General features: G+C 40.4%; 1 protein-coding gene across 11 annotated transcripts in view; it reads left to right on the top strand.

Annotated features, from left to right (window-relative positions):
• SUGCT (succinyl-CoA:glutarate-CoA transferase) overlaps positions 1-24,043 on the top strand; it is a 752,487-nt gene that overhangs the window by 90,881 nt on the left and 637,563 nt on the right. For all 11 annotated transcript variants that reach the window (XR_010585693.1, XR_010585692.1, XM_065542089.1 and 8 more), the window contains one exon: positions 14,675-14,766. Coding sequence is in view for 9 of the 11 variants with exons in the window: in XM_065542089.1 (XP_065398161.1) it covers positions 14,675-14,766 (92 nt within the window). In the remaining 2 variants the exon portion in view is untranslated. The remainder of the gene's footprint in view (positions 1-14,674; positions 14,767-24,043) is intronic.

Below are 24,043 nucleotides of genomic sequence, written 5' to 3'. Positions count from 1 at the left end.
TCTTTCATTTATCTCTATTAAATAAAGATGTAGACTGTACTTAATTGTGTTTTCCTCTTGGCGATGGAACAAGGCTGAAGGTGATTCTTGTTAATTTATTACTCATTTGGGTTATCCATTTATCTGGATTTGATTTGAGATGTTGTTTAGTCTTGGTTTGTAAAGAGATCTGTACTGAACATTTCTGTGTTCTTTGCCTAAAATGTCCTTTCACAGGCTGACGTAGTGCTGCTATTTGGAGTGTGGGAATCCAGCTATAGGGAATTGGTTTTATGTGAGAGTCTGGCTGAGTCTTTATTTTCTTTTCTACTAAAAGATTATGTTTTATATTCCTGTCATTTGAAATTTGATTTTGCTCCTGACAATGAAAAATACCTAACAATGGTAATTCTCTTCATTCTTTAATGATTCCATGATCCATCTGCCAGAATGTGAGCTGCATTCATTTTGTAAAAAATGTTTGATCTTTGGGACATAGATCTAATTGCTGATGTAGTTTCTTTAGATTCCATGAAAATATATTTAAATTCTTAATTTGAAGACAAATTTTGCAATTTATTTTCATTTAGTCTGTGTGGTTTATAATAGTTTTTTTCCCCTCCTTATCTGAATAAGTGTTCTAGGATTTAGGATGATCTGTGCATGTGTGTGTGTGCACGTGCATGTGTATAAGTGTGTGTATGTGATTGTGAATTTAGTTAAGGTCACTTTTAGCAAGATACATTGACATGGTCATCAGAGCCTTTGAAATTGTAGACTCCATTTGAATAATAGTTTTGAAGACTTTTTTTTTTCCTTTAAAAACAGTGTATATTTTAGGCAAGATAGTATCTTGATACTTAGCTCCTGTCAATCTTCTGAAAACATTTATTTTGATAGTTTACGTGAAAAACATCACAGGCATGCATGGGATACTGTAAAAGGTGAAAATATGCACCAGTTAGGTGAAAAGTGTTTATTAAATTCCTGCTATACTACTGTTTCCTGTGTCCCAGTGTTCCCGCTATTCAGATCAGACCGGACCACTTTTCATCTGTATGGATGTTGATGTTTCAAGTAGGGAGGAATTGTGACTCTGCCTTTTGTGTTGGCCTGAATTTGGGGAATGCTCCTCCTGTGGGTTGCAATCATTCTCAATTGTTCTAGGAAGGCTGTCTATAGGTGCATCCACACTACATTCCTGTGGGAGAAGCCCCGCTGTGTCTACAGTGGGGTACCATGGGGGAACAAGACCTTTTGGTATCACAGAGGCTGCCTGCCTGTTGGGGTAGAAGGTGCTATCTAGTTGAGGAAAATGAAACATATGCGGGTGAAACAATTGCCAGACAAAACATACCTTTATATATTAGCATTCTCAAGTTGGATATAGTAAAACAAAGTGGGAATTCTGTAATAAAGACAAGTATCAGTGTAAACTTTTTTCTTTTTTTGTTCAGTATGCTTTTGCTGCATCACAGGATACTGCTTAACTTACCAATTTATTTACCTTTGGTGACTAGGGACATATGCTGCTTGTTATTACATTTCAGAAGTTTTAGGTGCTGTGTAATTATCCAGTTTTGCTGCCTTTCTGTGGTAGAGATTGAGGGGTCCAATTTCAAAGGTGATTGAGGTAGTAAACCATATTAATCAGATTTTTGGTCTTTGAATAATGTATGAATTTTTTTTTTTTTTTTGAGATGGGGAGTCCCATTCTGTCGCCCAGGCTGTAGTAAGTGGCTTGATCTTGGCTCACTGCAACCTCTGCCTGCCGGGTATAAGCAATTCTCCTGCCTCACCCTCCAAGTAGCTGGGATTACAGGCACGTGCCACCATGCCCAGCTAGTTTTTGTATTTTTAGTAGACATAGGGTTTCACTGTGTTGGCCAGGCTGGTCTTGAACTCCTGACCTCAATTAATCTGCCTGCCTCAGCCTCCCAAAGTGCTGGGATTACAGGTGTGAGCCACTGTGCCTGGCTAAGGTCGATGAATTGTTGATACTCATGGAAATATTTTGTAAAATATTACTCATAGTAATGAGTGTTTACAGTTCAATAATTATAGAATCAGAGAGAGTAGCTTTGTATCTTTGGGTAAGGCACTCAGTCTTTCAGAACCTCATATTTTCTCAATAATAATTAAACTAGGGCAATAAAATTTACTTTGTATAGTTCTTGTGAGACTTAAATGAGATGACATATGAAGCACCAACACAGTCTATAGAATACAGAAGTGCTCTGTACATGTTGACTATTATTATTATAACCCTAAATTACTGCTATTAGTTGACTTTATGGAGTCTTTGGGTTATATGTTAATTTAGATTGGCTAGCAGGTATGTTGGGAGGTCTCTTGCTGTATTGAAATTTACACAAATCTTATTGGTATCCTGCTGAGGTTGGTTTTGGAATCTTGCATGTAGAAAAGTGACTATCTGTAGGTTGGAGATGCTGTATCTGTACCCTGAGGGCAAAAGAGAAAAGGAAATAAAGCAAAATGAGGTACAACTGTGTGAATCTACATTATCATACACATGACAGAAGGATAAACTACTAAATTGACAGTATGGTTGTGGCAAAACTTCTTTCAAAGTGATGGGAAGGTTTTTCACCAGGTCAATAGAAAAAATGAAGTGAAATCCTGTAAGACTGTAAAACTTTGGACCATTTGCTGACCACGTCTCATTTAGTTCTCACAAGGGAACTGTCTGCAAAACAAAAACACACAAAGACCAAAAACACTAGAGAACTGACTCTAGGTTTTGGTTCTGAATTAACTCCATAAAAGTAAAAAGTGGCTAAGGAGAATCTTCTGAATAGAAAACTAACTCTTTTTTTTTCAGGTGTGGGGTATCCAGTGTGGAAAACTGAAATGAGCATTAGTTCTAGTTTTGTTATTGCTTGGCTTCATGACTTTGGCCAAGTCACTTAACCTACCTGGTCTTCAAGTTTTTTTCATCTGTAAAATAAGAATTTTTGCCCCATACCCATTTAGCTCAAAATTCCTTGGTCTACTTTTAGACATACAAAATGAAATTTGCATATCACTTAAAAATTTATTGGCCAGGAGCAGTGGCTTATGCTTGCAGTGAGCTGAGGTCCTGCCATTGCACTCCAGCCTGGGCAACAAAAGCAAAACTCTTGTCTCAAACAAACAAAAAATCTATTAAATAAAAAAGTTAATTATTAATAATTAAATAAAAAATAAATAATTTTTAAAACATCTTATTGTGGAAAAATTTAAAGTTACCTAAAGTAGAATAGTATAATAGGTCTTTTTTTTTTTTTTGGTGACAGAGTCTCACTTGATCTCCCAGGCTGGAGTGCAATGGTGCTATATCGGCTCACTGCAACCTCCGCCTTCTGGGTTCAAGTGATTCTCCTGTCTCAGCCTCCCAAGTAGCTGGGACTACAGGCACCCACCACCACGCCTAGCTATTTTTTTTGTATTTTTAGTAGGGGTGGGATTTCACGATGTTGGCCAGGCTGGTCTGGAACTCCTGACCTCAAGTGATCCACCCCCCCCCCCGCACCCCCCGCCAGCCTCCCAAAGTGCTGGGATTACAGATGTGAGTCACTAAGCTTGGCCAGTATAATAGATCTTAAGATCTTAAGATCCCAGCCCATTAATGATAATTCATGGCCAGTCTTACTTTGGTGATGGGATCACAACTCACTGCAGCCTCCTTGACCTCCTGGGTTCAAGGGATCCCCTTACCTCAGCCTCCCCAGTAGCTAGGACTACATGTATGTGCTACCATATCTGGCTAATTTTAAAATTTTTGGTAGAGATGGGGTCCTGGGCTCGAGAGATCCTCTTGCCTTGGCTTCCCAATGCCAACATTATTTTATAAAAAAAATTTTAAATTGATATATAATAGTTGAATAATCCTTGATTATTTTAAAGCAAACCTCAGACTTCATCATTTCATTTTTAAATATTTCAGGATGTATCTAGTAGGAAAGGACTCTTCTTTTAACACATAAACATCCAGGCCAGGTGCTGTGGCTGACGTCTGTAATCCCAGCACTTTTGGAGGCCAATGCCATTATCACACATAAGTAAAAATAATCATAATTCCTTTATTTATTTTTTGAGATGGAGTTTCACTCTTGTTGCCCAGGCTGGAGTGCAATGGCACGATCTCGGCTCACTGCAATCTCTGCCTCCCGGGTTCAAGCAATTGTCCTGCCTCAGCCTCCCAAATAGCTGGGATTACAGACATGTGCTACCATGCCTGGCTGATTTTGTATCTTTAGTAGAGATGGGGTTTCGCCATGTTGGTCAGGCTGTTTTGGAAGTCCTGACCTCAAGTGATCCATCCGGCCTCCACCTCCCAAGGTGCTGGGATTACAGTTGTGAGCCACTGTACCTGGCCTTTTCTTTTCTTTTCTTTTCTTTTTTTTTTTTTTTTTTTTTTTTGAGACGGAGTCTCGCTGTGTCTCCCAGGCTGGAGTGCAGTGGCGTGATCTCGGCTCACTGCAAGCTCCGCCTCCCGGGTTCACGCCATTCTCCCGCCTCAGCCTCCCAAGTAGCTGAGACTACAGGCGCCCGCCACCACGCCCGGCTAGTTTTTTGTATTTTTAGTAGAGACGGGGTTTCACCATGTTAGCCAGGATAGTCTCAATCTCCTGACCTCGTGATCCACCCGCCTCGGCCTCCCAAAGTGCTGGGATTACAGGCTTGAGCCACCGCGCCTGGCCTCTTTTCTTTTCTTTTCTTTTCTTTTCTTTCTCCTTCCTTCCTTCCTTCCTTCCTTCCTTCCTTCCTTCCTTCCTTCCTTCCTTCCTTCCTTCCTTCCTTCCTTCCTTCCTTCCTTCCTTCCTTCCTTCCTTCCTTCCTTCCTTCCTTCCTTCCTTCCTTCCTTCCTTCCTTTCTTTTTCTTTCTTTCTTGTCATTATTCCTTAATGTCATTAAATATACAGTTGTCTTTCAGATTTTTCCCAATTCTCTCTCTCTCTTTTTTAGTTGGTAATTTGAATTGGAATCCAAATAAGGTAATTATGGCAGTTGAGTTATGTATTTCTTAAGACTTTACATTTATAGTTCCTTCTCAGTCTTTTTTCTTGAAATTTATTTGTTTAAAAAACCAGTTAATTTGTCCTGTTGTATTTTTTGATTTTGCTACATTCCTATGATGTTAATTTTTTTTTGTTCTTTATAAATTGATTATAACTTGCTCAGATTTGTGGGTTTTTTTTTTTTTTTTGGCCAAAAATACTTCACAGAAGGTGGTGTGCAGTTCTACTAAGAGGCATATAAATGGCTGGACATTACTTACTCTGTGATGTTGGCAGGCATTGATGATGATTTCCTAGATCTGTGAATTTATTAGGAATTACAAAATGTGCTATTCTAGTTCTATCATTCCTTCCTCATATATTAGTTGGGAAACTTCAGTAAGGGGACTCTTTCTGTCATCAGCTTTTTGATTACCCTGAGGTATAGGCAGGAGGGATACACATTCCCTTTATTTACCAATTGTCATAATAATGAATTTTCCCCTAGGCTTTACCAGTAGTGGCTATTTTTTTTATTTTTTTTTTGTAATATCATTATGAACCCACGGTATTGAGCATATTTGATGTGCTTCAAGTTTTTGCAATTATTATCCTTCTTGATGCTCACATTCTCAGGCCAGTAAAGGCCTTTCCGGGTTGGCTTCTGCATCTTTATGACATGACCAATAATTTTTGATAGCTTCCTTGATTTCTGTTACAACAAGATATTCCAGGAACATTTTGTACATTTCCTGCCCCATCCTGGAATCAGCCATTTCTTCAAGGACTGTTAGTTCCTCTTAGTAGGAAGTTGTATTTACATACCACTGTCTGATAGTAGGAATCTCAGTGATACTGGGTTAGTCTTTGATTCTAGGCCTTTTTAGTGGATGGATAAGAAAATAAATATTAAAAAAAAAAATATGCGCTGGGTGTGTTGGCTCACGCCTGTAATCCCAGCAGTTTGAGAGGCCAAGGCGGGTGGACCACCTGAGGTCAGGAATCCAAGACCAGTCTGGCCAACATGGTGAAACCCTGTCTGTACTAAAAATACAAAAATTAACCAGGCATGGTGGCATGCAGCTGTAGTCCCAGCTACTCGGGAGGCTGAGGCAGGAGGATGGCTTCAAGCTGGGAAGTGGAGGTTGCAGTGAGCCAAGATTGCCTCACTGCACTGCAGCCTGGGCAGTAGAGTGAGACTCCATCTCAAAAAAAAAAAAAAAAAAAAAAAAAGTCCGGGTGCGATGGCTCACGCCTGTAATCCCAGCACTTTGGGAGGCCGAGGTGGGTGGATCATGAGGTCAGGAGATATCAAGACCATCCTGGCCAACATAGTGAAACCTCGTCTCTACTAAAAATACAAAAATTAACTGGGCTTGGTGGTGCGTGCCTGTAGTCCCAGCTACTTGGGAGGCTGAGGCAGGAAAATCACTTGAACCTGGGAGGTGGAGGCTGCAGTGAGCTGAGATGATGCCACTGCACTCCAGCCTAGTGACGTGACAGAGCAAGATTCTGTCTCAAAAAAAAAAAAAAAAAAGCATCAGGAGTTTATACCTCATCATTTTAATTCAGAAACATCCTACACTAGAAAATGAGTAGAGAAACAGAATCCAGATATATATATATACATTTTGAGGAATTACATTGCTTACTATGAAACATTTTATTGCATTTTGTTTTCCTTTCAGGTAAACAGTCTGTTGTTGGAGTTTCTGTAGTTGCTAGAATATTAATCTTAACCTTCTAGCTAATAATAATGGTATTACTTTTAAATATATACCTGTTTTTGAACTCATTACCAGGATAGGTCTTAGTCCTCTTTGAAACCTGCTTCTTTCTTGTCCCTAGTAACCTATCATTGACCAGGTCTATATCTTAAAGAGTGCTAGGTTTGAGCTGTCCTTGAACTGACAAATAATGGAGATGAGGATCACAAGTGAAATGTCATGTATAGAGGCTCAGAGGAGTTAAAGAGTTTGCATATCTGAAGAATGGCTATTCTAAGTATGCATGTCAAGGGGTGGCCAGAGATAAGATATAGGGAGTGAGTGGGGGCTAGGTCACAAACAATGCAGTATGTCTTGCTAAGGAACCGTTATTTTTATCCTACAGGTGATTTCCTAAGAATTTCAATAAGGAAATGTCTTGATTAGAATTACAAATTCGAGGCCGGGCACGGTGGCTCAAGCCTGTAATCCCAGCACTTTGGGAGGCCGAGACGGGCGGATCACGAGGTCAGGAGATCGAGACCATCCTGGTTAACATGGTGAAACCCCGTCTCTACTAAAAAATACAAAAAACTAGCCAGGTGAGGTGGCGGACGCCTGTAATCCCAGCTACTCGGGAGGCTGAGGCAGGAGAATGGCGTGAACCCGGGAGGCGGAGCTTGCAGTGAGCTGAGATCCGGCCACTGCACTCCAGCCTGGGTGACAGCGCGAGACTCCGTCTCAAAAAAAAAAAAAAAAAAAAAAAAAAATTACAAATTCAAAAGGCTTTTGTAGTCACATAAAGAATAAACTGAGACGGGGAAGCAGTAAGCAGGCTATCGCAGGACATGAGAGGCTGGGTGGATTTGGGAATTATTTGGCAGGTCAAAAAATTAGGAATTAGTGATCCATTGGATATAGGCAGTAAGTAAAAGAATAGAGTCCAGGATGGCCCTTAGGTTTCCTTCAGTTTGAATTAGTGAATGTAGAAGGAGCAGTCTGGGTTGGTGGCATATGAGTGTGACTTAAGTGGGATAACTTCTGCTTAGGGGTTGTCAGCTTGCATTACCTTGGACTTTCTGGTGGAGACGTCCATACATGCATAAATATATATAAACATCTTTTTATTTAAGGACCCAGATTTGGGTTCAAATCCAAGCTCTGTTACTTCCTATTTGCGTGACCTTGAGTAGATTAGTTAACCTTTCCATGTCTCAGTTGTAAAAAGGGGATAATTCATAGAGTTGTTTTGTGAATTAAACAATCTAATTGACAGAAGTCTAACAGAGTGTCTAATATACAATAACTTGATAAATGTTGTCATTGTTATTGTAGATATGGGGATTGCCAGTATCTTGTTTAGAGCCACAGAAGGGATGAGATTTATTAGAGAGATGAGAATGAGAAGAGAGGGGACCAAATATGGACTGCTGGGGAATCTCAACAGTTGAACTTCAGAACTCAGTTGCCGGGAGTCCTCTACCCTCAGTAGGTTATTTCAGACATCACTGGAGGAAGTAGAGGTTTATCTCTGTCCTATAGCCAGTTGTAACAAGTGTTGTTTTTATTCCCAGACTTATATATTCACAGTCACTCATTTATTCAACATGCTTTTGTATCCACTGGTGATAAGTACTTTAGAGAGAATGAAAATATCATAAAATGCTAGAGAATTCCTAGGAGTCTATGTTAGATTGTGTGGCAGAGAAAGCTTCTCTGAGGAGGATGTAGTAGCAAGCCATGTGAAGACTGGAGAGAAGTACATCCTAGGTAATGCAAAGGCCCCACCATGGGAATAAACTGTGGAGAACGCAAAAAAGAACATCAGGACCCAAGATAAGGCATTGGGAAAACAGATAAGCTGAGGCCAAAGAATAGGTAACCAAGCCACATGGGGCCCTCTAAGCCAGGATAAAGAGTGGAAGTTTATTTTAAGTGACTTGGAAAGCCCTTAAAAAGCTTTAGGCAGGAAAGTAGTGCACTGATTTACCTTTTCAAAAGGTCACTGTATGGTTGAGCATGGTGGCTCATGCCTGTAATCCTCGTACTTTGGGAAGCTGAGATGGGAAGATTGCTTGAGCCCAGGAGTTCAAGACTAGCCTGGGCAACAAAGCAACACCACATCTCTACAAACAATTTTAAAAATTAGCCGGATGTGGTGGTGCATGCCTGTGCTCACAGTTACTTGGGAGGCTGAGGTGGGTGGATTGCTTCAGCCCAGGAGATTGAGGCTTCAGTGAGCTAAGATCACACCACTGCACTCCAGCCTGGGTAATAGATCAAGACCCTGTCACAATCAATCAATTAGTCAATCACTATGATCACAAGAGTCCAGAATGAGGTAGGGAGAGCAGAAACAGGTGGCTAATGAAATAGTATAGATGAGAGATACTTTATTTTGTTCTCTCTTTTCCTTTTATTAGAAAGTGAAAGCCTCATCCTGAGTCTCTTGGTTGCTTGGAAGTCTCAAAGCTGTCCTTGAACAGATCCCTGGTGGGAGAATTGTTTTGATAATTGAAGTGCTCCGGGCCTGGAGCAGTGATGACCTACTGAAGGTCCTTAGCCTGACTCTTAACCCAGGGCAACAGGGGTTAATGAATGGGGTTCTAAGAGTATGAGCATGTGTTCAATTACTTTCTTCTGAGGTGAGTTCATAGCTTCTTACCAGTTTGTCAAAGGTACCTGTGACTTCCAAAAGGGTAACGGTTGACAGACAGTGTGTTGAGCACTGATGGGAGGTGTCACAGGAATTACAGAAAACAAGAGCACCAATGGTAGCTCCTGCTTTCTAAGGCAGAAGTTAAGGAGAGAGGGAAAATATAAAGTTAGACATAATTAAGAGGAAAAATGGGGTAGGCAGGCCAGATCATATGGCACTCAGGGAAAACATTAAGAGATAGTAAATCTTTTCCCCTTAGCATCCTCCCTGTACATTTTTACCTAGTGTAGAAATTCACATTTTGCTTTCAGTGTCCATAAATGCCACAAGATGGCGAGGTTGCTCCTTAAAATGAATGTGAATTACTAAGTGGAAGAGAGGGAGGGAGAAAGAGAAAGAAAATGTGTGTTGGGTGTTCCTCTCTGATTTTCCATAACTTCCCTGATTTTTCTTAGCTCTTTACTTGAATATAAAATAGAATTGACATGCCTACATTTTTGCTCTTTAATTTATATTTTAATTATAGTTGTTTTTGGAATTGTAAAGCTAAAAATAAAATTTAAAAGAACTATCTGGATCCCAGGCTTAACATTTTTTTCTACCTCTTCATTAAATTATTAATGAATAATTTCATTCTGCACAACACCAACAGAGTAATCTTAGTAAAATACCATTCTGATGTCCATTCTCTGCTTTAAAATTTTGTTTATTTATTCTCATAAATATTTGTTGATATACTGGTAGTCAGTATTTAAATAGTTATAAGTATAAGGTGAAAAAGTGGAATAATTTTTGACTTCTATTATGGAATATATATGTTTATTGTTATTATTATTATTATTGAGACGGAGTCTCGCCCTGTTGCCTAGGCTGGAGTGCAATGGCACAGTCTCAGCTCACTGCAACCTCTGCCTCCCAGTTTCAAGTGATTCTCCTGCCTCAGTGTCCCAAGTAGCTGGGATTACAGGCATGAGCCACCACGCCTGGCTAATTTTTTGTATCTTTAGTAGAGACAGGGTTATACCATGTTGGCCAGGCTTATCTCGAACTCCTGACCTAGTGATCTACCCGCCTCGGCCTCCCAAACTGCTGGGATTACAGGCGTGAGCCACTGCACCCAGCCATGTTTATTATTATTGTCAGCTTCTTTGCTATTATGAACAAGTGCAAGGTTCCAAGTACAAAGTATCTTAATTTTCATGGTTTATTAAATAACATAATGTCAATGCTTAGATGTCTCTTGTCATCATTTGACATACCTCAGGGTAGTTTTCTTTTTGTTATTCCCAACATTTTGTAGAAAAGGTAAGCTAATATATTAATATATTGATTAATGCATCTTTAGTAACTGTGTATATTTAGCTCTCAATGTAAAATTCATTTTGCTTGTGTTATCTAATTGAATTAAATCCTCATAAGAAATCTGTGAGATAAATGTGAATATTGCCGTTTTACAGATGAAGACATTGAGGCTTAGGAAGATTGAATGAATTGTCAAAGATTTAATAGTTGGCAGAGCTATAATTTGAATCCAGATTTTTTTTTAATCCAAAAACTCCCCTTTTCCCCTATACCTTACTGCTTCCAATGAGAGCAACTATTCCTTTTCTCTTTAATAGAAATACTTACAAGTTGTAATTTAAAGTAATTGGGGTATTTGTGTCTCTCCCTTGTTCTAAGCTGAACAAAAAGAGAATTTTTCCTGCAGGCCTTTATTTAGAAGAGTCCGTTTAGAGTTGCACTGATGGTGAGGGACCTGGGTTTGTCCCATTTGAAGGATTTGGGCTCCTGGCCAGAAGCACCTGATTTTCCGAACCTAGAGTTAACTGAAACTTAATTCCTTTTGTTGACTTCCTGCTGAGATAACAGGTGGTTCACGTGCACAGGCCTTCCTGCTGATGGTGGTAGCTTCTCTCTGTTTCTGGAGACTTGTTTTATGCTGAGGACTACCTGTGGTTTGAAAACCATTGCTTTGAAGGCTGGAATCCCGGGCCAGGGTGCCGTTTACAGCAGCACATGGCCTACCCTGGAACTCGTTCTGTAAAACTTGGCGTTAATTTATTTCTGCACAGAGAATGTTGACTTATAGTTTATTTCTCTTTATTTGCTTCATATCCCATTTTTGTTTTTCTAAAGCCTGAGAAAGTAATAGTTAGGAATTTATAAGTTTTGTTATTGATATTGGGAGACAAAACTGTAATTTACCTGAATCAAGATGTTTGGGTTTTTTTCAGTATGGTTTTGTGTGGCAAGGCGTCGTAGTTCATGCCTGTAATCCCAGCGCTTTGGGAGACTGAGGCAGGTGGATTGCTTGAGCTCAGGAGTTCAAAACCAGCCTGGGCAACATAGTGAAATCCCATCCCTACCCAAAATGCAAAAATCAGCTGGGCGTAGTGGTGTGTGCCTGTAGTTCCAGCTACTCGGGAGGCTGAGGTGGGAGAATTGCTGGAACACAGTCAGTCGAGGTTGCAGTGTGCCCCGACGGTGCCACTACACTATGGTCTGGGTGACAGAGTAAGACCCAGTGTCCAAAAAAAAAAGAAAAGGAGAATGGTTTTGTTTTTTTCTTCATGTCATAGTTCTGATTGAAAAATAGGCATAGTGGAAATAAGATTGACCATGAATAATTATTGAAGTTGACTGATGAGTTTATTATATATTCTATCTATTTTTATTTGATAATTTCCAGGATAAAGCATAAGCAGAGACATGTTTTAACACTGTTTTTAAATCATCAATAATTATAAGTATAATCTTGAATTATTTTAATTCCTTAATATTAAGTGATAATTTTGTCTGTGGAGTTTGTTTTACATACGCTTATTTGTGAGAAAGATCATTTCTGGTGGTGAATACATCTGGGTAGATTAATTGGTGATTATCACTTTTGTAGTTTTCTTTATTTACTTTTTATAGACTATTTGTTTTTGAAAAAAATTATTAATGTTATTATTATTATTTTTATTCTTTGAGACAGACTTTCACTCTGTTGCCCAGGCTGGAGTGCAGTGGCACAAACTTGGCTAACTGCCACCTCCACCTGCTGGGTTCAAGCGATTCTCCTGTCTTAGCCTCCCAAGTAGCTGGGACTACGGGCGTGCACCACCACGCTTGGGTAATTTTTGTAATTTTAGTAGAGATGGGGTTTCACCATGTTGGCCAGGCTGTTCTCAAACTCCTGACCTCAAGTGATCTGCCTGCCGTGATCTCTCAAAGTGCTGGGACTATAGGCGTGAGCCACCACATCCGGCCAAAAAATTATTTTTATATAAAATATTTTTGCACTCATTCATTCCTTCAATAAATGTTATTGAACACTGTTCTAGAGGCTGGGGATACGCAGTGAATGAAACAGAAAAACATTCTGGAGTATACACTTTAGTAGGGAGGAGACAAAATAAATCTAACAAATAATGGTATTGTGTTTATTGTGATAAGCGCTGTGGCAACATATATAACAAGGGTGCTCTTTTACACAAGGTTGAGGGAGAGTCTTTCAGGTGGCTGGAGAAACAAGGCTTGCAGGCAACTCTGTCATGGCCTTCCTAAAGCAGCATATGCAGGGAATATCAGCAAGTAACTGATGTGTATGGAAAGCTCTTTATTGGGCCACTCTGCTTGATAGGTAGGATTTGGAGACAGATTTATGTAGCTTCTGATACAGCCTGTATTTATTTTTATTTTTATTATTATTTTTTGAGACAGAGTTTTGCTCTGTTGCCCAGGGTATAGTGTGGTGGTACAATCTCGGCTAACTGCAACCTCTGCCTCCCGGGTTTAAGCAATTCTCTTGCCTCAGCCTCCCCAGTAGCTGGGATTACAGGCACTCACCACCACATACAGCTAATTTCTGTGTTTTTAGTAGAGACTGGGTTTCATTGTGTTGGCCAGGCTGGTCTCGAACTCTTGACCTTAGGTGATCCTTCTGCCTCAGCCTCCCTGAGTCCTGGGATTACAGGCGTGAGCCACCGTGCCTGGCCTGATAAAACCGTCATGATGTAGCAATGAGCACTAGGACTGAGGGGAGTAGGAGAAAATCTTTCCTGTGTTCTGTTAATTCTTGCTGGTGGCAAAAAAAAAAAAAAAAAAAAAAGAAAAAAATGTGACACCTTTTCTACCTTCTCTTTGTAATCTTAAAAATTGATGTAAAAGTTGATGTAATTGTTTTATTTTATTTATGTCCAAATTTTAAAATTATTTAGGTTTTCTTTGCTTGCTTGAGAAAATACATAAATAGAACTCAAGGAGATACTGTTTTGCTTAACTTTGTATATTACTGTGTACAAAACAAGGGTAGCAAATACCTGTTGGAGTCAGGGAAGTAACTGAAACCTGGCTGAGGTGTATGGGAGTAGAGTGGTGGACCCTGTGACAAATCAGAGGTTTATGCCCTATGTAGAGGGGAGAGGCAGTACTGAACTCTAATTGATTATTGCATGTGAGAATGTGAGTCTGGTTTTGAATTATTTCCTTTTTTTTTCTTTCTTTCTTTTTTTTTTTTTTTTTAAAGGGAGTCTCCCTCTGTTGCCCAGGCTGGAGTGCAGTGGTGCAGTCTCAGCTCAATGCAACCTCCACCTCCTGGTTCAGGCGATTCTTGTGCCTCAGCCTCCCCAGTAGCTGGGATTACAGGCGCATACCACCACACCCGGCTAATTTTTGTATTTTTAGTAGAGACGAGGTTTCACCATGTTGACCAGGCTGGTCTGGAACTCCTGACCTCAAGTGATCCGCCCACCTCAGCCTCCCAAAGTGCTAGGATTACAGGCTTGAGCCACCGCATCCAGCCTCTGATTTTTTTTAAGAATAGCCAGGCACGGTGGCTCACGCCTGTAATCCTAGCATTTTGGGAGGCTGAGGCAGGTGTATCACTTCACGTCAGGAGTTTGAGACTAGCCTTGCCAACATGGTGAAACCTTGTCTTTACTAAAAATACAAAAATTAGCTGGATGTGGTGGCGCACACCTGTTATCCTAGCTACTTGGGAGGCTGAAGAAAGAGAATCACTTGAACCTGGGAGGTGGAGGTTGCAGTGAGCCGAGATCGAACCACTACACTCCACCCTGCTTGAAGGGAGTGAGACCCTGTCTCAAAACAAAACAAAACAAAACAAAACAAAACAAAACAAAACAAAAAAACAAAAAACAAAAAATAGAATAGCCAGGGCGAGCACTATAATGAATTCTTACTGCCTTCTTCAAGGAATAGTATAGATCTAATAGTCTCGAAATGCTGCAGGATTTCTGGATACAAATGTTTTTAACACACTATATTGTACAGTGGTTTTAGCACACCCTGTGTGGTGCTGAATATGTTTATTTTTGTTGTTTTAGGGTATGGTCAGACAGGTCCAATTTCTCAGCGAGCTGGTTATGATGCTGTTGCCTCAGCTGTTTCTGGTCTGATGCACATCACAGGGCCTGAGGTAGGTATCATTCCTTAGAATATTCATAATTTCATCCCTTACATATTCCAAAAGGATTTTACTCTGCACTAACCCATAGGATTAAACGAGTCATTAGGTTGGGGAAAAGGTAGTTGCTGTTTTTGCCATTGAAAGTAATAATTTTAGAAAGAAACCAGGGAAAGCGAATGCTTATGAAAGTAAAATGGGAAGCGTTCATTGCAAATGTATTCAGGCTAAACATCAATTTGGCCACATGGAAAAGAGCAGTGTTTTTAGCAAGAAGCCATAGATCAGATGGTGAACACACTTTCCACATTTATTATGTTATTCAAGCTTAATATAGGCACCTTTATGTGATTTAGGAATATTTCTTCTTTGAAATAAAACAGTTGACTAGACTAGACCACAGATGTCCATTTCACTAGAGTGCCTTCATCTGCCATGTATACATAGCAGAGGGTCTCTTTTTCCTTCTGGAACATTATAGGTAGTTATGTATTTGAAAATTTGTTGCTTAAAGCCTCCCTCAGGTTTAAATGTATCTGATTTGTCATGTGCATGAGATTCTGACAGTGAAATAATTATTTATAATAATTCCTCTCCATTGATATTTGGTTGGGAAGTTCAAGCATTTAGATGGCCAAAATGTGGTTGGTTAGATTAAAAAAAGACTCTTGGGGAAAACAATATGAATGACGTTAAACAAAGTGAAAAAAAAGTGCTAAAACACACCCCATTTCAAAACAAATTAGATTGATGGCCTTAAAAAACTTGTTTCAGTGGGTGTTCATTCCCCAAATCACTTCTTCTAGTTAATTCTTCAGGAAATTTTGCTTGCTGTAGTGTTGGAATAAACTGAGGCAGAGTGACCTCAAGTCTTTTGCAGTCTTCTTTTTATTTAGTTTTACTTATTAATTAATCATTTCTCTTTGCCTCTATTTCCTCATGATGAGATTTACTTTTTATTAATTTCAAAGCAACTGTTGGGGTTTTAATTTCTTGAAATATAAAGTTATTGTCACAACTTTCATTTTAGTTTCATTTTCACAAGTCTTAGGAAAAAAATGTGTGGCCTTTGCTTTTTTTTTTTTTTCTCTCTTTAAAGACAGTCTTGCTCTGTCGCCCAGGCTAGAGTGTGCAATGGCACGATCTCAGCTCACTGCAGCCTCCACCTCCTAAGTTCAAAGGATTCTCCTGCCTCAGCCTCCCAAGTAGATGGGATTACAGGTGCCAGCTACCGTGACCAATTAATTTTTGTATTTTTAGTAGAGACGGGGTTTCACCATCTTGACCAGGCTGGTCTCGAACTCCTTACCTTGTGATCCAGTCCCAGTGCTGGGATTATAGGCATGAACCTCCACACCCAGCCTGTTTTGTTTTCTTTGAGACAGGGTCTCACTCCAGGCTGGAGTGCAGCCTCCATGGCACACTGCAGCCTCCTGGGCTCAATAGATTCTCCAACCTCAGCCTCCCACATAGCTTGGACTACAGGTGTGTGGCACCAAACCTGACTAATTTTTAAATTTTTTGCAGAGATGGTGTCCCGTTATGTTGCCCAGGCTGGTCTTGAACTCCTGGACTCAAGCCATCTTGGCCTCCCAAAGTGATGGGATTACAGGTGTGAGCCACTGTACCCTGCTGGCCTTTCCTTAAAATATTCAAGAGCACCAGTTTTCTTTCCATCCATTGAGAGAATAGAGCATGGACATTTCTCTCATTGCTGAATTCCATAGACTCTCATATGGCCAAGACATTCTTTATTGTGAATGCCTTTATTTAAGGGTGTTGAACTCAATTAGGAATATGTGAAAAGATCTGGGATTTAAACATTTGTATATTCAAATGGTAAAATGAATTAAATGAAAAACTTGAGATGGGGTATTACTGTAGTTCCTTTAGTACATTGCACTGTAGTCTAACAGGGATAACTACACAGTATATGCTTAACCTTAATTTCTCAGTCAGTAACAGCTTTTATCTCTTGTGTTACCCTACTCAGATGATTTTTGTTCTAGGTGAGCAAATAACATTTATTAAGTGCTTGGTATGTGCCAAACATTGCTTTATATACTTTCCATGTATTACATTAAGTAAACTTAACTCTCATACTGTATTTCTTTCACATGGACACATCTTTCATTCCTTAATTAAATTACACATTAACCTAGTAAGTAGTTACTGCATCTGTTTCCTACCGTACTGTGGGAATGGTGGTAGGCGCTGGAGATTAAGCAGGCTACAGGACAATCACAGTCCTTATCTTCCTATAGCTGTTAAGTGGGGAAAACAAACAGCAGAAAATATTTATTACATGCAAATAAAAAGAACTCCGAAGAAGAGTACAGGGTACTGTGAACATATATAAATAACAGTGTGCCTTGGGCCATTATTATGCTTCTAAAGATCTCTATAAAGTGTAGTTTGACAGCTAAAGATAAAAGCTGATTGAAATCAGAATCAGGCCAGCCGGGCACAGTGGCTCATGCCTGTAATCCCAGCGCTTTGGGAGGCTGAGGCGGGCGGATCACCCCAGGTTGGTAGTTCGAGACCAGCCTGACCAACATGCAGAAACCCCTTCTGTACTAAAAATACAAAATTAGCCGGATGTGTTGTTGCATTCCTGTAATCCCAGCTACTCAGGAGACTGAGGCAGGAGAATCGCTTGAACCCGGGAGGTGGAGGTTGCAGTAAGCTGAGATCGCGCCATTGCACTCCAGCCTGGGTGACAAGAGTGAAACTCCGTCTCCACAAAAAAAAAAAAAAAAAAAAAAAAAAAAAAGAAAAGAATCAGAAGAATCAGGCCATGCTGGGAGTCCCCCTTAAGAGAGTTATTTTCTCTTATGTTATCAGCAATATATTAACAATTCCCTAAGCCTCTCAGCAGAGATTGTACAGGAAAGCACTTCTGAAAGCCTTGGCTAATATTTTTAACCAGCGGATGCACACACACTATTGGCAATTATATCCATTGTGTATGAACTTTTCTCTAACTGCATAGCCATGTATCTGTGCTGTAGCGTAACTCCATGTTGTCAGATGAGTGATTGGAACCCAGGCTTCTCTGACATCAGGAAGCTTCTCCACATCACCCTACACGGTGGAGCCCAAGTTTATCAGGGCTTTCGGTCAGGGAAGGCATCTCTGAGGGCCACATATTTAGGGTAGGATCCTGTTAAACATTAGCCGATTAGCATTAGAGAGTAGTGCATGGTATTGCATGTCTTGATGCTGGAGAGTCTGGTAGTTTTGAAGAGCCCAAAGAAGGGCAGTGTCACTGGATTATTGTGAACTAATAAAGAAGTCGGGCCAAATGTGGTTGGGGAGGTAAGGAACAGTGGCTGAACTTATTGCATGTGGATTTATTACATTACTTAATAGTTTAATGAGAAAATACACTATTATATACAAATATATTTTTAGTGATAGTCTCATATATTTCTATCTGGAAATCGAGTGATATTCCAAAGATATAGACTATAGTATTATAATGAAAAAACTCAAAATGTATGTTTTTTTCCTCTAATGTTATAATAATGTCATTTTTATCCAAAAGGGGGCATATCTAAATGTATAGTATATGGACTGGGCATGGTGGCTCATGCCTGTAATCCCGGCACTTTGGGAGGCTGAGGCGGGTGGATCACTTGAGGTCAGGAATTCAAGACCAGCTTGGCCAACATGGTGAAACCCTGTCTGTACTAAAAATACAAAAATTAGCTGGGCATCATGGCACATGCATGTAATCCCAGCCACCTGGGAGGCTGAGGCAAGAGAATTGGTTGAACCCGGGAGGCGGAGGTTACAGTGGCCCAAGATTGCACCACTGCACTCCAGCCTGGGTGTCAAAGAGAGACTCTGTCTCAAAAAAAAAAAAAGTATACTGTAGGGAAAATTTTATGAAAGAAGTCTTTATGGCTGGGCACAGTGGCTTACGCCTGTAATCCCAGCACTTTGGGAGGCCGAGGCAGGCAGATCACGAGGTCAAGAGATTGAGACCATCCTGGCCAACATGCTGAAACCCCGTCTCTACTAAAAATACAAAAATTAGCTGGGCGTGGTGGCATGCATCATCTGTAGTCCCAGCTACTCGGGAGGCTGAGGCAGGAAAATCACTTGAACCTAGGATGTGGAGGTTGCGGTGACCTGAGATCACGCCACTGCACTCCAGCCTGGTGACAGAGTAAGACTCTGTATCAAAAAAAAAAAAAAAAAGCAGTCTTTATCATGTGATTTTGGGTAAACTAGTTACTGTTGACCTTTACTAAATCTAAAATCCAGCCTTCTACATATGCTGTGGTGTTGTCAGATTAGATTATATTTGATTATGGACAAAGAGAGAATCTATTTTGAATTCTTACACTATGCCAGACAGATGATAGACGTTTTACATATGTCTTTTGATTCTCACATTGATACTTCCAGGTATGTATTGATAAACTCTTTTTTTTCTTTTCTTTTCTTTCTTTTCTTTTTTTTTTGAGATTGAGTCTCACTTTTGTCGCCCAGGCTGGAGTGCGGTGGCATGATCTCGGCTCACTGCAGCCTCCGCCTCCCAGGTTCAAGTTATTCTCCTGCCTTAGCCTCCCCAGTAGCTGGGATTATAGGCAGGTGCCACCACGCCTAGCTAATTCTTTTTTTGTATTTTTAGTAGAGTCGGGGTTTTGCCGTGTTGAGTGGTCTCTAACTTCTGACCTCAAGCGATTCGCCACTTCGGCCTACCAAAGTGCTGGGATTACAGGCGTGAGCCACTGTGCCCGGCCTCATATTGGTAAATTTTATAACTGAAGCTTAGAGGCTTACATAACTTGATATGTAAAGGGCTAAAGCCAAACTTTGAACCCAGGTTTGCTTTATTTCTGTAGCCTGTATTTTTTCCACTCCCCATGATACCTGCAGAATGATCCTGATGTCTGTTGTATTTGCATCTTGCTTCTGCATGCTGCTTGATATATGTTACGATGTGGTAAATAGACCATTTGAAAGAGTGGGAAAGCACTCAAATAAAGAGTTTGGGGTTCTGGCTCTAATTCACTGCTGTCTGTTCACTAACTGCCTAAAATGGGCCTCAGTAAGATGTAAGCCTCATAGGAAAGACCGTGGTCCTTGATTTGGTCACTACTTTATGCATAGAACAGACCCTTAGTAAACAATTATGTTGAGTAAACAAGTAAATGAATATCTGGTACTGTGCTATGTGATTATCTATCTATCTATCTATCTATCTATCTATCTATCTATCTATCTATCTACCTTCCTACCTGCGTATCTATCTATATTTTTTTTAGACAAGATCTTACTCTGTTGCCCAGGCTGGAGTGCAGTAGTGTAATCATGGCTTACAGCAGCCTCAACATCCCTGGACTCAGGTGATCCTCCCCACTCAGCCTCCTGAGTAGCTGGGACCAAAGGCACATGCAACCATGCATATCTCTATCTATCTATCTATCTGTCTGTCTATCTATCTATCTATCTATCTATCTATCTATCTATCAATCAATCAATCATCTATTTATCTCTCTATCATCTTTTTTAAATGCATAAAGAATTGAGAGATTGGGAATGAAATCAATAAGTGTGAGAGATTCTGGAAAGTAAATGACTCAGACATATGTGATATGTGTTCTGACTAATAATTCATCCATAAATCTTGGCACACTTAAACATCAAGAAGAATTATACTGAGCACTCAAATGAACAAAGACATATTGACCATACGTGTAGTGTTGTATTAGGTACCATAATAGGTTACTCTATAAGGAATGATTTCCTTCCCTAGATTAGATGTATATGTATGGAAAAATTAGAAAATAAAAATAACAGAAAACTGAATAAAATTAAGTGGTATGTTTTGTTGCAGATAATACATCAGATTGGAAGATAAAGTATCCTTAATTTTTTCTTGAGGATTAACAACATTGGAACACTCATGATTTGGATGATCCTAGAGGCTTGGGACTTGGGAATGTGTGTTTGTCTGTGTGTGTTTGTGTGTGTATATGTCTATATATGTGATGCTGACAATGAAGGCAGTTCTTTGCAAGCAGCTGAGAGTGGCAGATATATGAGGGCAAGGTGATATGATGGCAGTTATTAGATGTTTCTTTGAGAACTTCCATGGTAGGGATAGCCTCTTATTCAACTCTGTGTCCTAGTTTCCAGTACAATAAATGCTCTTCACAATTTTAAAAAACTTAATAACATCTTCAGAATCTATTTATGGCTTACACTGAATCTGTTGGAGAGAAATTTTTATTGCAACTTGATGATGTAATGTATAGGCTGAGTGCAGTGGCTCATGCCTGTAATTCCAGCAGAATCTTTGGGAGGCTGAGGCAGGTGGATCACTTTAGGTTAGGATTTCGAGACCATCCTAGCCAACATGGTGAAGCCCTGTCTCTACCAAAAATACAAAAATTAGCCAGGTGCGGTGGCAGGTTCCTGTAATCCCAGCTATTTGGGAGGCTGAGGCAAGAGAATCACTTGAACCTGGGAGGCGGAGGTTGCTGTGAGCCCAGATCGCGCCACTACACTCCAGCCTGGGCGACTGAGTGAGACTCTGTCTCAAAACAAAACAAAACAAAACAAAATTAAAATATGTAAAGTATAAATGTGGTTCAGGGTAGGACTTCAAGGAAGCAGTAGGACTTGAGTGGCATGGTGTCTGGAAAGGTAGATAGAATGTGGATGGATTAAGACATTACTAGACATTCCCAGGGGAGATCACACAGTGGGAAACAAATACAAAGAAGCAGGAAGGAATCAGGCAGACTTAGGGAAAACAATCAGCCAGTCACAGAGGCGCTGAGAGTTAAGGTTTCAGAACATAAGGGGAAGGTTGTTTTAGGCCTTACTTTGGCAAGTCTTCAAGGTTAAGTAAGGAAGTTGGGAGGTTGTTTGCTCAAAGTGAAGTTCAGAAAATGTTTCAGAAGGGGAGTGATATGATGAAAGCTGTGTTTCGTAAGATTAGTTTGGCCCAAGTGTGCAGGATGGATTAAATCAAGTTTACAAGCATTGCTCCTTAGATATTTATCTCCTCCTTTAAAAACTAAGAAAAAACAAAATTACACAAAGAGAAATTGCTCTTACATTGCTGTCAAAAGGCATCGTATTATGCTTACTTTATATTTTATTTATTTTTTGAAGAGGTAATACATTCACATAATACTAAATCCACAAGATATATAAGTAGGTGGGCCGTATAATTCATCATATAAACCAGGACACTTTTGAGAGAGAGAGAGCAGGAACGTCCTCTGTATGATTACATTGGGACATAAACTGGGTCTTTTTCCTTGAGTGTCTAACAGTCCACAATACAAATCTCCTTTCCTCTATGCCCATCCCACCTTATTCTCTTCCTCTGAAGAAATCCACATTACCAGTTCTTTTTTGTACCTTTCCAGAGATACTCTATTCAAAACCAAGCAAAATAGTCTTCCTCTTTAAACTTTTTGTTGTTGTTATTGAGACAGAGTCTCACTCTTGTTGCCTAGGCTGGAGTGCAATCGTATGATCTTGTCTCACTACAACCGTCACCTCCCAGATTCAAGCAATTCTCCTGCCTCAGCCTCCCAAGTAGCTGGCATTACAGGCACCTGCCACCACGCCCGGCTAATTTTTTTTTGGTATTTTTAGTAGAGATGGGGTTTCACCATGTTGGCCAGGCTGGTTTCAAACTCCTGACCTCAAGTGATCTGCCTGCCTTGGCCTCCCAAAGTGCTAGGATTATAGGTGTGAGCCACCGTGCCTGGCCATGAACTTTTTTTTTTAATTTTAAATTTTTGTAGGTACATAGTAACACACACACACACACACACACACACACATATATATATATACATATTTTTTTTTCGAAACGGAGTCTCGCTCTGTCGCCTAGGCTGAAGTGCAGTGGCGCGATCTCGGCTCACTGCAAGCCCCGCCTCTCGGGTTCACACCATTCTCCTGTCTCAGTCTCCCGCATAGCTGGAACTACAGGCGTCCGCCCTCAGGCCCGGCTAATTTTTTGTATTTTTGGTAGAGATGGGGTTTCATTGTATTAGCCAGGATGGTCTCGATCTCCTGACCTCATGATCCGCCCGCCTGGGCCTCCCAGCGTCTGGCATAGTAGATATATATTTATGGGGTATGTAAGATCTTTTGATAGAGGCATACAGTATATAATATTCATATCAGGATAAATGGGGTATCCATCACCTTAAGCATTTATCATTTCTTTGCATTACAAACATTACAAGTCTTGCTCTGTCGCCCAGGCTGAAGTGCAGTGGTGCGATCACGGCTCACTGCAGTCAGGGCTCAATCGATCCTCCCATGTCAGCCTCCTGAATAGCTGGAACTACAAGCACATGCCATCATGCTCAACTAATTTTTGTAGTTTTTGTAGAGGTGGGGTCTCTCCATGATGCCCAGACTTGGTTCGATGATTTTTTTTTTTAAAAAGATATACACCTGGATAGATGCTACTCAGTTTAAGATATAGTATATTTCCATCACTCTGGAAAGTTTCTTTTTTTATTCCCAAACAATACTACCTCCTCCAGAGATAACCACTATTTTTGACTGCTAATACTCTATGCTAGCTTAACTTCTCTAAGTAGGTTCTTTTTTTTTCTCTTTGAGATGGAGTCTTGCTTTGTCATCCAGGCTGGAGTGTAGTAGCGCAACCTTGGCTCACTGCAACCTCCAGCTCCAGGGTTCAAGTGATTCTTGTGCCTCAACCTCCTGAGTAGCTGGGATTACAGGTGCTTGCCATGACACCTGGCTGATTTTTGTATTTTTGGTAGAGATCAGGTTTCACCATGTTGACTGGGGTGATCTTGAACTCCTGGGCTCAAGTGATCTGCCTGCCTTGGCCTCCCAAAGTGCTGGGATTACAGAAGTGAGCCACCTCACCTGGCCTAGTATGTTCTGATTTATGCCTGATTTCTTTTGCTTAATTGAAGACTTTCTTTTTTTTTTTTTTTTTTTTTGAGATGGAGTCTTGCTCTGTTGCCCAGACTGGAGTGCAGTGGTGCGATCTCAGCTCACTGCAACCTCTGCCTCCAATGTTCAAGTGATTCTCATGCCTGAGCTTCCCGAGTAGCGGGGATGATTACAGGCACTCATCACCATTCCTGTCTATTTTTTTTGTATTTTTGGTAGAGACGGGGTTTTGCCATGTTGGCCAGGCTTGTCTTGAACTCCTGGTCTCTAGCAATCCGTCCACCTCAGCCTCCCAAATTGCTGGGATTACAGGTGTGAGCCACCGTGCTTGTACTAATTGAAGGCTTGTAATGTTCATTCAATTTTGTGT

This window comes from Macaca fascicularis, chromosome 3 (assembly GCF_037993035.2).
Source record: "Macaca fascicularis isolate 582-1 chromosome 3, T2T-MFA8v1.1".
Classification (NCBI taxonomy): Eukaryota; Metazoa; Chordata; class Mammalia; order Primates; family Cercopithecidae; genus Macaca; species Macaca fascicularis.
Note: the sequence above shows the minus strand (reverse complement) of the source record. Positions and strands in the feature narration are given on the sequence as shown.